The following is a 16,463-nucleotide window of genomic DNA, read 5'->3' as shown; positions in this document are numbered from 1 at the left end:
TTAGTTTAGCATTTTGCAATGGAGCAAATTTTAATAATATGTGCTATATGTAGCATTTTATCTTATTTTATGCTAAAAATAGCATAAAAAATACAACATGCAATGGAGATGCTCTAAGGTAGGATCAAACACGAAGAGTCTAATAAAAGCGACATACAACTTTTACTAATATGGTTGTTGAACCCATGCTTTAACTAAAAGCCTATTATAATAAGCTGAATTAAAGGCCAATACAATTTTCGGACAGGTTCATGAAGTGATCCAAGATATAAAACACAACAATATAGAAAATCAAGAGGTTTGAAGCAGTGTTTTAAAAACCGGACCGGACCGGCCAGTTGAACTGGTTGAACCGGTAACCGGCCAGTGATCCGGTTCAAAACTGAAAAAACCGGATCTTTTGATTGGATCGGGTTTGACCGGTTTTAAACCTATAAAAATCAAAAAATAGGCTGATAAATCAGAAATTAAACAGGTAATAAACCAAAAAATCCAAAAAAAATCAATTTTTTTAATATTTATTAAACCGGTTAAACCGGTCAGTGAACCGGTTCAATCGGTTGAACTGGAAACCTGTGGCCTTACCGGTTCGGCCACCGGTTCGGTTTTTAAAACACTAGTTTGAAGCCCAAATAAGATTTTGCTCATAAGGGGCGATGAAAATTGATGAGGTGTGCGATGAAGAAGCCAACGCCTCTCACATCGTGCCTCTTCTGGAAATTGCAAGAAGCAGTTAGGCGTAATGGGATCAACGCGCCTCCCACCGCGCCCTAGTTGCTGGCTCGACGAGCAAAAGCTCATCGAGTAATAGCTGCTGGTTCTGCACCTACAACTTGAAGACATCAATTTTTAGGGAAGTTAGCCCCAAAACACGTAAAATATGGTTCTGAAATATAGTATAGAGGCTTCTTTATAAATCATGGATGATATAGTTAATAGAAATAGAGAACCATAAGAGATATTGGAAAAACTCAAGAGGTTTAGACTCTGTTTGTATTGGGGGTAAGGAAGGGGAAGGGAGGGTAAAGAAAGGAAGGTGAATTACTTACCCTTGATTGGAAGATAAAATTTAAAGGAAGGGGAAGGGAAAGGGAAGGGAAGTCTTACGCTCCCAACTCATGAAAACCCCCACTTTTCTTACACTCCAAATTGGAGTGTAAGTGATGGAAATGAAATAACTAATGATGTTAATGCTTTTTTATTAGTTTTATTTTTATTTTAAACAAAAAATATTAATTTTATTTTTATTTGCTATAACAGTAGAAGTTATTATTTTATATGAAGTTAACTGTTAATTTTATTTGATCGTCTGTAAAATATTACCAGACTTAAAAATATAGTTATATTTTATTTTAAAAAATTATTTTTTATGTAAATTAACTACTAATTATTATTTTAATTTGCTTATTTTCATTTTATAATATATTAAAAAAATTAAGATGGTAATGAATATGTAAACCGTTAAAAATAAATTTTTTCTACTACAACACATATCATTTAATATTTAATTATTTTTATCAGGAATATTAATTTGCTTAAATTTAATGATGAAAAAAATTTTGTTTTTTAAAAATTTTAAAATTCTAATAAAAAAACATAGGTAACTACATTAAAATTAAATTATAAATTTTTTAAATAAATATAATATCCAATTTCAATCTATATTATGTTTTTTTAAAATTATAAAACTATTTTAGTAATTATACTATTATTTAATTTTCCTTTACTTTACACTCTTTTAAAATTCTCCTCCCAAACAAAGGGAAGGTAAGCACTTTCCTTTCCCTTCCCTTTCTATTTTTACCCTTTTTTACCTTTCCATTACTTACACTTCAACTCATCTCATCTAAATAGAGTGTTAGGAGCAAAAAAAAAATAGGCCTTGCATTCAAAAGATTAGAATCAAATCTCTAGCAGTTAGAAAGTGATAGGAACATGACCATAAACGTTAATAACCATATTGGCGAGATTATGAACGTATCATTGGATAGGTGTATGGAAAATCCATGGACCAGGTCTAGGTTAGAATTTCCCATGAACGTATTGAATGGAATCATGAAAAACCCAAGCTGTCCGAAAAAAAAACTTTAAAAAAAAAAAACTTAAATAAACTCAGACCAGGTTCAGAAAATTCTGCAAAATTAGTAAAACTTTAAAATTCTCAATGACTCGCAGTCGCAGCACGCTTCTCCTTCTGCTATTACATATTATTAGGTATTATTGCCCCCTTTACTATTATTCTCTCCACTTCTTGAAACCCTAATTCTTAATTGCTGCTGTATTTTGAGTTGTAGTTTACAAGGTTTAATTGGGTTTTTTCAGCTTGGTTTTTTGGGCGTAAACCTGGTGGGTTTATTAGTACTGCTAAATCTTTACTATTTGATGGATAATAACCCACAGTCAGCTTCCGGGAACGGCGAGGAGAATGTTGGAATTTCCGATGATTTGCGTTGCAAGGGGTCGGATGGGAAACAGTGGAGATGCACTGCCATGTCTATGCCGGATAAAACTGTGTGTGAGAAACACTACATCCAGGCGAAAAGGAGAGCTGCTAATTCCTCTTTACGAGCTAGTTTAAAGAAGGCGAAAAGGAAATCGTTGGGGGAAACTGATATATACTTGGAGAGTAAGATTGACGATTTTGATACCCCGTTCACTACTGTGAAGATTGAGGACTATTCACCTCCGACTAAGAAGTATAAAGAGAACAATCTGGCTCAATATTCGCCTGAAACACCTGTGAGGAGTTCGTCTATGCGCAATTCTTTAAGATCAAATGACGATGATTTGCAAAGAGATGTAGAGTTTGAAGAGACTTGGAAGTCCTACAAAACACCGCCTCTTTCCGCTATAGATTCATCCAGGAGTAGATCCCAAAGGAGCTTTGATGCCAGTGCTATGATGGTTAGCAATTTTTATTTTTTTTTGTATTTTCATGATTTGATGTTTACCCCAACTTAATGTGATGCTGTTTATGTTGTGTTTGGTTTTTTCTATCCTGTTTTAATTTGTCAATGCTGAGATGAACATGTTGCTTCAGGAACACTCTGATGGAAGTACATATTCTATCGAAGATGCTGTGGACGAAATTTGTCATCAGTGTCGAAGAATTGATAGGAGCAGAGTGATCAGGATTCGCAAATGTGACAGAAGAGGCTTTTGTGATCATTGTATCTCTACATGGTGAGGTTTACCTCTTGGGCATATGGCTTTTATTTCCAATGGAAGCATAATGAATGTTAGTTCTTTACTTCTAGGTACTCAGATATCTCACTGGAAGAAATTGAGAAGGTTTGTCCTGCATGTCATGGTATTTGTAATTGCAAGGTGTGCTTACGAGGGGATAATATGGTCAAGGTATTTGTTTTCCAGGTTTAAAATTAAAAGGGGCATTCACTTTATTACAGTGTTTTGCTGTATAGTAAAAAAAAATTAAATAATTTTCTTTATGCAGACCAGTTATGTTGTTTTCTATGAGCTGTAGGTAAGAATACGGGAGATACCTGTTTTAGACAAGTTGCAGTATCTCTACTGCCTATTGTCTTCTGTTCTTCCTGTAGTTAAGCAGATCCATCAAGAGCAATGTTTTGAAGTAGAACTGGAGAAAAAGTTTCATGGTAAGATTTCAATGTTTCTATGACATATTTCCGTCTGTTTTAAGTTTTTTTTACCATGCTTACGAATTTGGGTTTATGTTTTCAGGAACTGATATAGATCTTGTCAGGGCCAAATTGAATGCGGATGAGCAGATGTGCTGATAAGGGCACTTGTGCTGCTTATATTTTCTTTTTGTGGAAATTAGTTAATTTTCTATTTTCATGATGTGTTTGTTCCATTATATGTAATATGATCAGGAGGCTGGTTTTTCTCTTTGTTATAAATAATCTAATATTTTATTTTTATTTCATCAATCTCATTCTTCAAGAAACTTCTGTTGATTAATTACATAAGGTTGGTTGTTTGCTCGTCTGATTTCTAGTGGGGTTTATTGCATGATATATAAGTATTGTGACCACTCCTTATTTTCAAGCTTGCAGTTCACTGTGATGTATTTTCTCGCAGCAACATATGTAGGATACCCATCATTGATTATCATCGGCATTGTGGAAATTGCCTGTATGATCTGTGTCTTCATTGCTGTCAAGATCTTCGGGAAGCATTACTACATGATGCAGTAGAAGACCAAATGGCTGGGGGAAGTCAAGACAAGGAGGCTGTGTCAAAGCAAGTGAAAGATTCCAGAGCAAGACTTTGTATATCAGATAAGTATCCTGGCTGGAAAGCGAACCCTGATGGTAGCATTCCATGCCCACCGAAGGAGTATGGTGGCTGTAATCACTCATCACTGAAACTAAGTCGCATTTTTAAGATGAACTGGATTGCGAAATTGGTGAAAAATGTGGAGGAAATGGTCACTGGCTGTAAGGTCAGTAATGCTAGCACTCTGTCTACGTCCGGGTTCAATGATTCCACACAGTGTGCTTACAGGGAGTACAGTGATGACAATATCTTATATTGTCCATCATCTGAAGATCTAAAAGCTGAAGGGATAAACAAATTCAGGAAACATTGGGTCAAGGGCGAGCCTGTTATTGTGAAAAAGTTATTTGATAGCTTATCTAGTTCCAGCTGGAATCCGATGGTTATATGGAAGGGAATTCAGGAAACATCAGATGAGAAAATGAAAGACGGGAACCGAATTGTGAAGGCCATAGATTTTTTAAGCTTGTCTGAGGTGAGTTCTGCTCTATCTATTTTGGTTTGTGGTCCATGTGTTTTTGTAAATGTCAGTTAATTAATCTGTGCTGCTCGTTGATTAATTTCACTCTGATTTCTTTCCATGTCGCTTGATGTGCCTGCAGGTTGATATTGAACTTGGTCAGTTTATCAAAGGATACTCAGAAGGAAGAAGGGGTGAAGATGGTTCGCTACAGATGTTGAAGTTGAAGGATTGGCCTCCTCCTGGTGCTTCTGAAGAGTTCTTATTATATCAGAGACCTGATTTTATCAGTAAACTGCCTCTTCTTGAGTATATCCATTCAAGGTTGGGTCTTCTGAATGTTGCAGCAAAGTTGCTTCACTATTCCTTGCAGAATGACGCTGGACCCAAAATTTATATTTCTTATGGGACCAATGAGGAACTTGGTAGAGGAGATTCGGTGACCAATCTCCATAACAAAATGCGTGACATGGTGAGTACTTGCTGAATCTCTAAATTATGTACTGCTGCTGTTTGAAGTTTAAATGCATTAGAGAACCAACAAAGGGATTTTTCAAATGCTTATCTTATTCTTAACCCCTCTTTGATCTAGGACGGTAAATTAGTAAACAAAATAATGTGTAATGGCATTTGGCGAATTTTGTGCAGGTATATCTGTTGGCTCATATGCATGAAGTGAAGCCAAAAGGTTTCGAAGGGAATGAGTCACTCAACCAAGATACAATCTCAGGCGAGGAAATGTTGCCTGATCTTTTGCCTAGTGGGCATGGTATGCAAAATAAGACAAAGATACCTGCAGATAAGGTTGAGATAATGGAGGAGGATCAAGGGGTTGGAATTCCAACTCAAGTGGGAGAGATTAAGAGAATTGATGATCAAGAGGTTGAAGCTAACAACGAAAATGATGACATTGAGAGGATAAAGGATAAAAAATTAATGGAAGAAACTCGTCCAGGGGTACATTGGGATATCTTTCGCCGGCAGGATGTTCCAGAATTGGTTAAATATTTGCAAAAACACCCTATGGATTTTGGCAAGCCTGACAATGTAGGGGATCAATTTTTAAGTGCATCTTAAAAGTGTACATTTTTTCCTGGCTTCTATTAATGCATGTTAATGATGTTGTGATATGGATGCCAGGTGACACATTCTCTTTATGATGGAACATCTTTCCTGAATGGGCATCACATAAGCAAGCTAAGGGAAGAATTTGGTAAGAAATATGTCGTCATTGTTTCTTTTGTAAACTCATTTGCATTTTTGTGGTACCAATGACATGTTAAGACCTTTTTCCTTGAGGAGCATATCTTTGATTTGAGGCTCTTACTTTGCATCGGACAAGCTATATATGGCATTCAAAATTTACAAATTGTTTCTTGGCTTAATACATCTGCGTGTCCCTGCACTTTTCTGTTTTTGCACATAAGGTCCCTGCACTAAAGTACCCCATTATTAAATCCCTGCACTTTAACTTCCATCATCCCAAGGTCCCTCTGTTAAGGTTCTGTTAGCGCGTGCAGTACACGCGCCGTTAATGAGACTAGTATTCAGTTTTGTAGTTTGATATATACAAATAAGGTTCCTGCACTTTTGATTTATACAAATAAGGTCCCTACACTTTAATTTTATGTAAACAAAGTCCTTATAATTGTTTTCATATAAAAATTTATTTTAATATATATATATTTTAAAAAAATATATAATTTTTAATTAATAATATAAGATGTTAATGCAATTTAATTAACTTTTTATAATGTTTAAATTAACAATAAAAATATTTTTTAAATTAATAAAAATATTATTATTTATTATTTTTTATTAGAAATGGAAGCAGTCAGCTTTGTTTTGTAAGTTTATATAACACTCAAATTCAAAATTGACATATATGAGGATCGACGCCTGTTTACTTTTTTTTGAGAATACGTTTGTTTACTTCTGTAAGTGCGATGTTGTTATATATTATTTAAAAAAAATCATTGATATAAAAAATCATTTTAATAATTAATAAATACTATTAAAATTAGTTTTATTTAGGTTAGTTAATATTTACTTTTAAAAAATAAAAAATCTAGTTCACTTTTATTTTTTAATATAATTAAAAAATTAATTAATTTTATTTTTTATTTAAAGTTAAGTAATTTATAATTTAAAGATTTAATAAAATTATATTAACAATCATTTTATCAAAATAAATATGATTTAAATATTAGAATATATTTCGTGAATGAGGCCCTTACTCAAGAAATATTCAACAGTAGTTTAAAAAAAAAAAATTAAAGGTAACATAAAAAATTATTAAGAAATTAGAAATTCATTCAGACTTCCGCTTGATATGTCTCCTTTAAAAATGGAAGTAGATAGCTCGAACTTGTAAGTTTATATAACATACTCAACTTCGAATTTGACATATATCAAGATCAACGTCCATTTACACCTCTAAGTGCGATGTTATCATATTATTTAAAAAATTAAAATTTATCGATATAGAATATTATTTTAATTATTTAATAAAAAATATTAAATTCGTTTTATTTCTCTAAGTTAATGTTTACTTGTTAAAAAAATTAAATTCACTTTTATTTTCAACATAATAAAATAAATAAATAATTTTTTTTTATAGATGAATAATAATACATTAAACATTCAGTAAGAATGAATGAAATTTTCAATAAAATAATAGCTAAAAGATATAATTTTTGACATTATTATTATTTAAATATGTTAAATTTGTACCCTTTAAAAATATTAGTTTTAATATTTTATACTTAAATTTAATTTTATTAAACTAAAAATTAGTGCACATTTATACATAATCTCAACATTAAAAGTGCAGGGACGTAACATTAAAAAATTAAAAGTGCAGGGATCTAAAATTAAGAAAACTGAAAGTGCGTTAACGGCGTCAACACTCGCCTCAATAGAGGGACATGGGGATGATGGAAGTTAAAGTGCAGGGATTTAATGATGGATATTTTAGTGCAGGGACCTTATGTGCAAAAACAGAAAAGTGCAGGGACACGCAGATGTATTAAGCCTTGTTTCTTCTGATGTACAAATGCATGGTCAAACAGTAATCGCTAGTTTTCTTGAAACACACTATGTAGGCTACTATTTAGTTTCTGAAGGAACTTCTTTACATTTTGACCATCTTCTTTGATTTTCCAAAGCATATAGATACGCAATGCTTCTGTTGCAAGTAGTATGCTTTACTTTTTTTTATCCTAGATATAGATTCTTTAATGCTGCTGATCTTTACTGTTTTCCTTGTGGTGATAATGTTGATGTTTTCATCGCATTTGTTTGCCATTTTGTCAATAATGCTTTATCATGGATCCTTTATAAGTAATGTACTTTTTTGGTCTAAAATGGAAATTATGATTCTTTCTATATTAGGAGTTGAGCCATGGTCATTTGAACAGAAATTGGGGGAAGCTGATCTTTACTGTTTTCCTTGTGGTGATAATGTTGATGTTTTCATCGCATTTGTTTGCCATTTTGTCAATAATGCTTTATCATGGATCCTTTATAAGTAATGTACTTTTTTGGTCTAAAATGGAAATTATGATTCTTTCTATATTAGGAGTTGAGCCATGGTCATTTGAACAGAAATTGGGGGAAGCTGTCTTTGTTCCTGCAGGATGCCCTTTCCAAATGAGGAATCTTAAGGTGAGCATTGTCTAAACTTATCTATGCTCCTCAAATGCAAATGTTAAGTAGATGTTAATCTTTTGTATAATTTACTTCCAAATGTTGGATTCAACTGGTTTCCAATTCATTGATAGTCATTATCATTACCACATTAACGAGCCCAGGCAATTGTAATTAATGGTGAAAAGCATGATCATAAATAGAGGTCGGGCAATAATCAAAAAAGTTGGCAGTAAAAAATATACTTCATTTACTAAACAGAAAGGTACAGTCCAAAAGAAGCGGAAAAGGAAATGAAAAATCGTGATTCATTGAGCCGTTTCTATGCTTAATTTAGATCTGTTCAAAGTAGCCTTATTTTAATTAATGTTGTGTTATTGCTTTATTTGCAGTCCACTGTTCTATTGGCTCTTGATTTCTTGTCACCTGAAAGTGTGGGAGAGGCTGCTAGGATGGCTGAGGAAATACGCTGTCTTCCAAATGATCACGAAACAAAAATTCAAGTTTTAGAGGTCAGGCAAAGAAAATATTCCTTAAAAGTATTAGTGCTTCCTTTTGCTAGAATTTTTTTTTTGTTCGTCTGGGGATTTTCTTCCAATCTCGCTTTCCTTAATCTGATCCTATCAATAATTTTGTTAGTTTTTAATTGGGTCTTGATCCCAAGTAAGCAACTCGTTCCTGAAATTTGCCTACACTTTTTTTTGTCAGAATTTCAAGTTTTAATTCTCTTATTCCTGTTAGCAAATAACGAGAACGGAATTATAGTAAATACTCGTTGTATGTCTTATGCACCTTTGTCGGAATTCTGAAAGATTTATGTTTCTATTGCAGACTGAGTGCAGAGATAGGATTTGAGGATCCTAATCTAACTGCAGCAGTTTCTGATAACTTGGAGAAAATTTCTAAGCAAAGAGAGATAAGTTGTTCTCGAACTCTAATGCACAGTAATTGTAATTTAGATATAGAAGAAAATATTAATTGTCAAAATCTTCCTTATATGGTGCTTGATAGAACCGTTTAAATGTATAGATATGTTCAAATGTAACATTTGTAATCTCAGCACATTTTGGATTTGTACCTGTATAATATTCAACATTTGTGCCTTCATTTTAATACCGTTAGGATTAACTGCTACAGAAGACAGGAAACCAGACAGAACACTTTTTGGACTGGCGAGTGTTTGTTAGAATTATGTCAAGCTATGAGTCTGAATGATTCAGCAATTCTGTGAAAATCTGCTGAAACATTTTTCCATGTTGATTCTGGTGCTTGAGCATTTAAGGTGTATAACCGGCCACCGCGAGCACAACAAACTGCTACGTTATGACGTTGAAACGAAGGGCTTTCGACTCTGAATTCCAGCTCGTAGTACCTAACATTCCTTAAAGAATCCCCCTCATGCTCGATTCTATCAAAGTTCCTTTCACATCCGGTCGTCGACTAGATGAAGTCGACGCGGTTATCGTCTTAACTATAGCTTCTCCCACCTCCTTTGGTCCTCCAAACGCTTCTATCCTGCAAGGTTGAGATACTAATATATCAAACACCAACGATTTGATTTCGGTTTACTATCAATTTACCCCTTCAAATTGTAATTCATGATAAGTTTACTTCAAAATTAACTGTCATAAATCAACCCTGTGAATTTATCAATTTTGATCAATTAGCCCTAAAACTTGTTTTTAAAATTTACAAATTTCAGCTAATAGATTGCATTTGATAAATTCAAAGGCATTGTTTTATAAGAGTGAATTAACCATGAGCTGAAACTTGAGAGGAGAAATTGGAGTAATTGATACCGAGGGTTATCCAGTTATGCACTTTTTTTACAATTTGGTAACTAATTTATAAAGCGTAATAAATTAGTTAATGTACTATACTTTTAGTGACTCATGGCAGCCGAATTTCACTTTAAAATTTCAAATTTAGGAGAGTAAAATCGTCACATGGTAAAGGATTGAGATGTCTTTGATTTATATTATTGATGGTAAGAGGGAGTTAAAGCACAAACCGGCCGCCACGTAGCCATAAATTGACCGTACTTTGTTAAAAAAAACTGTCCACATTAACTAATTTGTTATGTTTTGAAGTTCGGTAACTAAACTGTAAAAATAAGAAAGTACGGTATCAAAGCAGAAGAAACTCACTTGAAATCAAGAGGCACCGGCGAGACAATTACGCTAACATTAAGCTCACCGCTAGAACCCGGCGGACCAAACGCCACAACCGGTTCATTCACATTCTTTCGCCGTCTATTATCATTATAAAGAGGCGGCGGATCAATTGATCTCTCTAATTCCTTCTTCTCAGCTGCTCGATACAGTAGTGTCTGATCACCGACCCAACTCGCCGGATAAATAAACTCTGTTTTCCACCACATAAATGTTAGCGTAATTAAATATGCTATTGTAGGGTAGTATAATTTTTTTCTTTATTACTTAGTTTTGCCTATATAAAGGCGTCTTATGTTATTTTAGGGTTTAAGGCTTTCTCTTCTATTGTTAGCCTCTATACCTTTCTAATCTATTTTCTTCTATTGAATCAATGATTTCGGATTCCCCCATTAATGTTATCATGGTATTGGGTGATTTTTTTGTGATTGCGCGTCTGTTGGTGATTATTCGTTATTCGAAATTGTTGGTAATTTAATTTTGGTTGTTCGTCCGATTGGCGATTTTTTTTCTTCTGTTGATCGTCTTCTCAGCTCATCTTTTGGGTTTGTTCTCTCTGATTTGTTGATTTAATTTGTTATTTTTCTATTGATTATTTACTATGGATGAAACTAGAGATGGTTCGCTTCAAGCAGTTAGTGTTCAGTTAGATGGTAAAAATTATGCGTATTAGAGTTATGTGATGAAATTTTTTATGAAGGGTAAACAAAAATGGGGTTATATTTCGGGTGCTTTTGTTAAACCTGCGGATGGCACAGCTGCTGATTATGTGTCTTTGTTAGATAAGTGGGAAGTTGCTAATTCCAAGATAATTACTTGGATCAATAATTCTGTTAAGTACTCGATAGGTACCTAGTTAGCAAAGTATGAGACAGCTAAGGAGGTTTGGGATCATCTAGTTAGACTGTACACATAGTCTAACTTTGCAAAACAGTACCAGTTGGAGTCTGATATTCGTGCTCTGCAGCAGAAAAGCATGAGTATTCAGGAATTTTATGATGCTATGACAGATTTGTGGGATCAACTGGCTCTCACATAATCTGCTGAATTACGCGCCTTTAGGCCTTATATTGCACGAAGAGAGGAGCAGAGATTGGTACAATTTTTAATGGCTCTTCGTAATGAGTTTGAAGGACTTTGTGGGTCAATTCTTCATCGCAATCCGCTGCCTTCTGTTGATTCTGTTGTTAGTGAATTTTTGGCTGAGGAAATTCGTCTTAAACCGTCTGCTGCAAAGGAAGTTTCTATGGTCTCTACTCCATCAGTCTTCGCCATGCCTCCGCGACCAAATTTTAATTCTCAAGTTAGGCCTTATGGAACTGTTGCTCATGGTGAATGTAGTTTTTGTAAGCAGAAAGGTCATTGGAAATCAAAATGTCCAAAGTTGGGTAGAGGAAAGCAGCAGTATGCTCAGCAACAGCCTCATCAGCCCCATCAACAGCCTCAACAATGGAGTTACCGACCTCCAGCTCCTCATAATGGACCTCCTCTTCTTCCTCGCCCTCACAATGCACTGACGACTTCTTCTTTAGATCCATCAATGATTGAGCAGTTTCACTAGTTCTTGCATCTCAGCCGCATGCAATGTCAGCTTCATCTCAAATAGGTTTGTCATCTAGTTCGTCAGGTATATCTTCTTCCTCCTGGATTTTAGATTCTGGTGCTTCTAATCATATGCCATCTAATTTATCATCTTTTACTTCTTTGACCCCTAAAGTTTCCTTTCATGTCATGAGTGCGAGTGGTACACCTATGCCCTTGAAAGGTGTTGGTTCAGTTATTGCACCTTCTTTGTCCTTATCTAATGTTTATCATATTCCTAGTGTTACTTTAAATCTTACTTCTGTTGGTCAAATTTGTGATAATGGTTGCTTAGTTTCCTTTTCTTCTTCTGCTTGTTATGTTCAGGATCCAAAGTCTCGGGAAGTGATTGGGACCGACCATAGGGAATGAGGACTTTATATATTGGATCAGCTCAAAACTTCTAAGATTACGGTTGTTGTTCCTGCTGTGGATGTTTCGTCTTTTAGTTTGAGTCAGTCTTCTTCTGGGTTTTATTTGTGGCATTCTCGCCTTGGTCATCTCTCTAGGTCTCGTTTACAATTTTTAGCGTCTTCAGAAGTTTTAGGAGATTTAAAAACTCATGATATTTCTGATTGCAGTGGTTGTAAATTTGCAAAGTTTTCTGTTTGCCTTTTCCTAAACGTAATACATTTTCTGTTGCACCTTTTGATCTTATCCATTCTGATATTTGGGGACCCTCTCCTGTTTCTACAAAGGGGGGGCTCTCGTTATTATGTCTCTTTTATTGACGACTGCAGTCGTTATTGTTGGATTTATCTTATGAAATGTCGCTCCGACTTTTTTAGCATTTATAATGAGTTTTGCTCTCTTGTGAAAACTCAACATGCAGCTGTTATTAAATGTTTTAGATGTGATTTAGGGGGCAAATATACTTCTCATACTTTTAAGGAACTTCTTTCTTTAGATGGCACAATTTATCAAACTTCTTGCACCGATACTCCTGAACAAAATGGGGTTGCTGAAAGGAAACATATGCATATTCTTGAGACTGCTAGGTCACTTTTACTGTCTGCTAGTGTTCTTAGTGAATTTTGGGGGGAGGAAACTCTTACTTCTGTTTATTTGATTAATAGAATTCATATTTCTCAAAATTTTGGCTTGTCTCCTTATGAGAGATTGTATGGTTGTCTTCCAGATTATTCTTCTCTTCGTGTTTTTGGTTCTACATGTTTTGTTCTTCTTTCTCATGTTCAGCGGAGTAAGTTAACTTCACGGTCTGCTATATGTGTTATTCTTGGTTATGGTGCAGGACAAAAGGGGTATCGTTGTTTTGATCCAGTTAGTCATAAGCTATATGTTTCTCGTCATGTTGTCTTTCTTGAACATATTCCTTATTTTACAATTTCCGACCGTTCTCACAGTATATCTATGCCTGATTTTGTTTCCATTGATCCTTTTACTGCTGATGATGATGAGATACCTCTTGCTGCCCATCCTGACACTCCTATTGGCCCCTCAACTACAGTCACTACCCAATCATCTTCTGAGACTGCGGATACTACTGAACATCGTTATCTTGTACGAAATTGTAAGTCTACTAAACAACCTGATTTTGATTACTCTTGTCTTTCCAGTTCTTTTTCTTCATTCCTTGCTTCTATTCATTGTCTTTCTGAGCCTTCATCTTTCAAAGAGGCAATTATTGATCCTCTTTGGCAGCATGCTATGGCTGAGGAGCTAACTGCTCTTCACCAAACTCATACTTGGGATTTAGTGTCTCTTCTTGCAGGAAAACGTGCTATTGGTTCTCGTTGGGTCTATAAGATTAAAACTAAGGCTGATGGATCTATTGAAAGATATAAAGCTTGCTTGGTTGCTAAGGGTTATTCTCAGGAATGTGGTATGGATTATGAGGAGACTTTTGCTCCTGTTGCGAAGATGACTACAGTTCGAACTCTGATTGCGGTTGCTTCTGTTCTCCATTGGGATATCACTCAAATGGATGTTAAAAATGCCTTTCTGAATGGCGACCTTCATGAAGAAGTCTATATAGTTCCTCCTCCTGGTATTGATCATCAACCTGGTGAAGTCTGCAAACTTAGAAAGGCTCTTTATGGTCTCAAACAGGCTCCCCGTGCCTGACTTGAGAAATTTTCTATATTATTTCTCTTGGTTTTTCTTCGAGTAACCATGATTCTGCTTTGTTTGTCAAGTGTACCTCGGCTGGTCGAATATTGCTCTCTCTTTATGTTGATGATATGATTATTACAGGTGATGATGTTGTTAGGATTAGCTTGTTGAAGTCCGAGTTGACTCGAAGTTTTGCTATAAAAGACTTAGGTCCCCTTCGTTACTTTTTGGGTATTGAAGTTGCTTCTTCTCCAAAAGGGTATCTTCTTTCTCAATCTAAGTATATTTCTGATATTTTTGAGCGTGTTCGCCTCTCGGATAACAAGACTGTTGATACTCCAATTGAGCTCAATGCGCGGTACTCTATTTCTGATGGGTCTCCACTGCCAGATCCGAGTCTTTATAGAACAGTTGTTGGAAGTTTGGGTTATCTCACTATCACTCGCCCTAATATTGCATATGCTGTTCACATAGTCAGTCAGTTTGTTACTTCTCCTACTACAGTTCATTGGGCTGCTGTTATTCGCATCTTGAGATATCTCCGTGGCACTCAGTTTCAGACTCTTTTACTTTCCTCTACTTCATCTTTGGAGTTATGTGCTTACTCTGATGCTGATTGGGCTGGTGATCCTACTGACCGCAAGTCCACTACTGGCTTTTGTATTTTTCCAGGTGATTCCCTTATCTCTTGGAAAAGTAAGAAGCAGGATGTTATATCTCTGTCTTCAACAGAGGCCGAATATCGTGCTATGCCTTCTACTACTTGTGAAATCGTTTGGCTGCGATGGTTGCTTGCTGATATGGGTGTTTCTTTGCGGCAACCAACTCTTTTACACTGTGATAATAAGAGTGCTATTCAGATTGCTCATAACTCGGTTTTCCACGAAAGGACCAAGCATATTGAGATTGACTATCATATTACTCGCCATCATCTTCAGAATGGTACGTTGACATTGCCATTTGTCTGTTCTTCCTTACAACTTGCAGATTTGTTTACTAAGTCATTATCCTCTTTGCGCTTTCGTTTTTTGACTGACAAATTCTCTATGCTCATTGCTATCGCATCATGAGTTTGAGGAGGGATGTTAGCGTAATTAAATATGCTATTGTAGGGTAGTATGGTCTTTTCCTTTATTGCTTAGTTTTGCCTATATAAAGACGTCTTATGTTATTTTAAGGTTTAAGTCTTTCTCTTCTATTGTTAGCCTCTATACTTTTGTATTCTATTTTCTTCTATTGAATCAATGATTTCGGATTCCCCCATTCATGTTATCAATAAAATGCTTCAAATCTCAGTTTTGAATTCACAATCAAATGAACGTAATAATTTCAACTTACTAACCGAATCCTTCATTCGTTTGAATACATCGGCCATACCCTTGAATTGGGTAAAGCACATCCAGCTTAAGATTTCGACCATTTTCCGGGGATAATCCGAGGACAAAACTTGTAATTCCACCAAAATTTGCACCAACGGCTACTAAAGAAGCTGAGCCAACACCGACCAGTAATCGTCGCCTGAATGTGGACGCTAAAGGTGCGAATTGCTCGGCCGGAATCCTCGGGAATTCTTCTTTATTTTGACCTGAGGCAGCTTTGCAATGGGATGCATGAAAATCATGCAGTGCCATGGCTATCTGAAAAAGATAGTGTAGGAGTGTTCGGTTTCTTTTTTGGGAAAATGTTGGAGCCACACAATTTTTGCTGTGCTTCCTCAAATATTGGTCTGTGAAGAGATGATCATTTATGGGTTTTACTACACAGGCTAAAGATGGGCCTGTTGGGTCCTGATATATCAAATATTTTTGGGACATTTGCAAAAATATCTAAAAAATTAAAAATATTTATAAAAATACCCCACAATACTCCAAAAAATATATATTTTTAGTCGTACCTCAAAATTTTAAATATTTATTTTTTTACTCCGCAGTTTCAAACAGTTTCAAAAAACACAATTTGAAACTGTTTTATATACCGTTTTCGAATATAGTTTCAAACGTGGTTTCAAAAAAAATAAAATTGAAATTGTTTTATAAACCGTTTCAAAGACAGTTTCTAATGGGATTTCAAATGGTTTTAAAAATAATAATTTAAGACCGATTTAAAAAAAAAACGTTTCTAATACAGTTTCAATAGGTTTCAAACAGTTTTTAAATTTACATTTTTGAAACCGTTTATAAAACAGTTTTAAACAGTTTCAAAAAAAAACGGAGTATTTTTATAAATTTTCAAAGTAAAAAAAATTCTAGAGTAAAAAAATAAATGTTTGA

The 16,463-nt window shown here is 34.9% G+C and overlaps 1 protein-coding gene and 1 pseudogene across 1 annotated transcript; one reads left to right on the top strand and one right to left on the bottom strand.

Annotated features, from left to right (window-relative positions):
- Positions 1-1,985: 1,985 nt before the first annotated feature.
- LOC126686493 (E3 ubiquitin-protein ligase JMJ24-like) lies at positions 1,986-9,475 on the top strand. Its single transcript, XM_050380551.2, has 13 exons — positions 1,986-2,214; positions 2,323-2,904; positions 3,041-3,183; positions 3,258-3,357; positions 3,485-3,617; positions 3,703-3,756; positions 4,062-4,735; positions 4,863-5,192; positions 5,369-5,767; positions 5,861-5,933; positions 8,301-8,386; positions 8,761-8,885; positions 9,134-9,475. Exons 2-13 carry the CDS (start codon positions 2,383-2,385, stop codon positions 9,387-9,389), a joined length of 2,895 nt encoding a protein of 964 aa, XP_050236508.1. The 5' UTR covers positions 1,986-2,214; positions 2,323-2,382; the 3' UTR covers positions 9,390-9,475.
- Positions 9,476-9,558: 83 nt separating this feature from the next.
- Positions 9,559-15,923, bottom strand: LOC126686492 (psbP domain-containing protein 7, chloroplastic-like; annotated as a pseudogene).
- Between the last annotated feature and the right edge of the window lie 540 nt (positions 15,924-16,463).

The sequence above is a fragment of the Mercurialis annua genome, linkage group LG6, assembly GCF_937616625.2.
Source record: "Mercurialis annua linkage group LG6, ddMerAnnu1.2, whole genome shotgun sequence".
Taxonomy (NCBI): Eukaryota; Viridiplantae; Streptophyta; class Magnoliopsida; order Malpighiales; family Euphorbiaceae; genus Mercurialis; species Mercurialis annua.
Note: the sequence above shows the minus strand (reverse complement) of the source record. Positions and strands in the feature narration are given on the sequence as shown.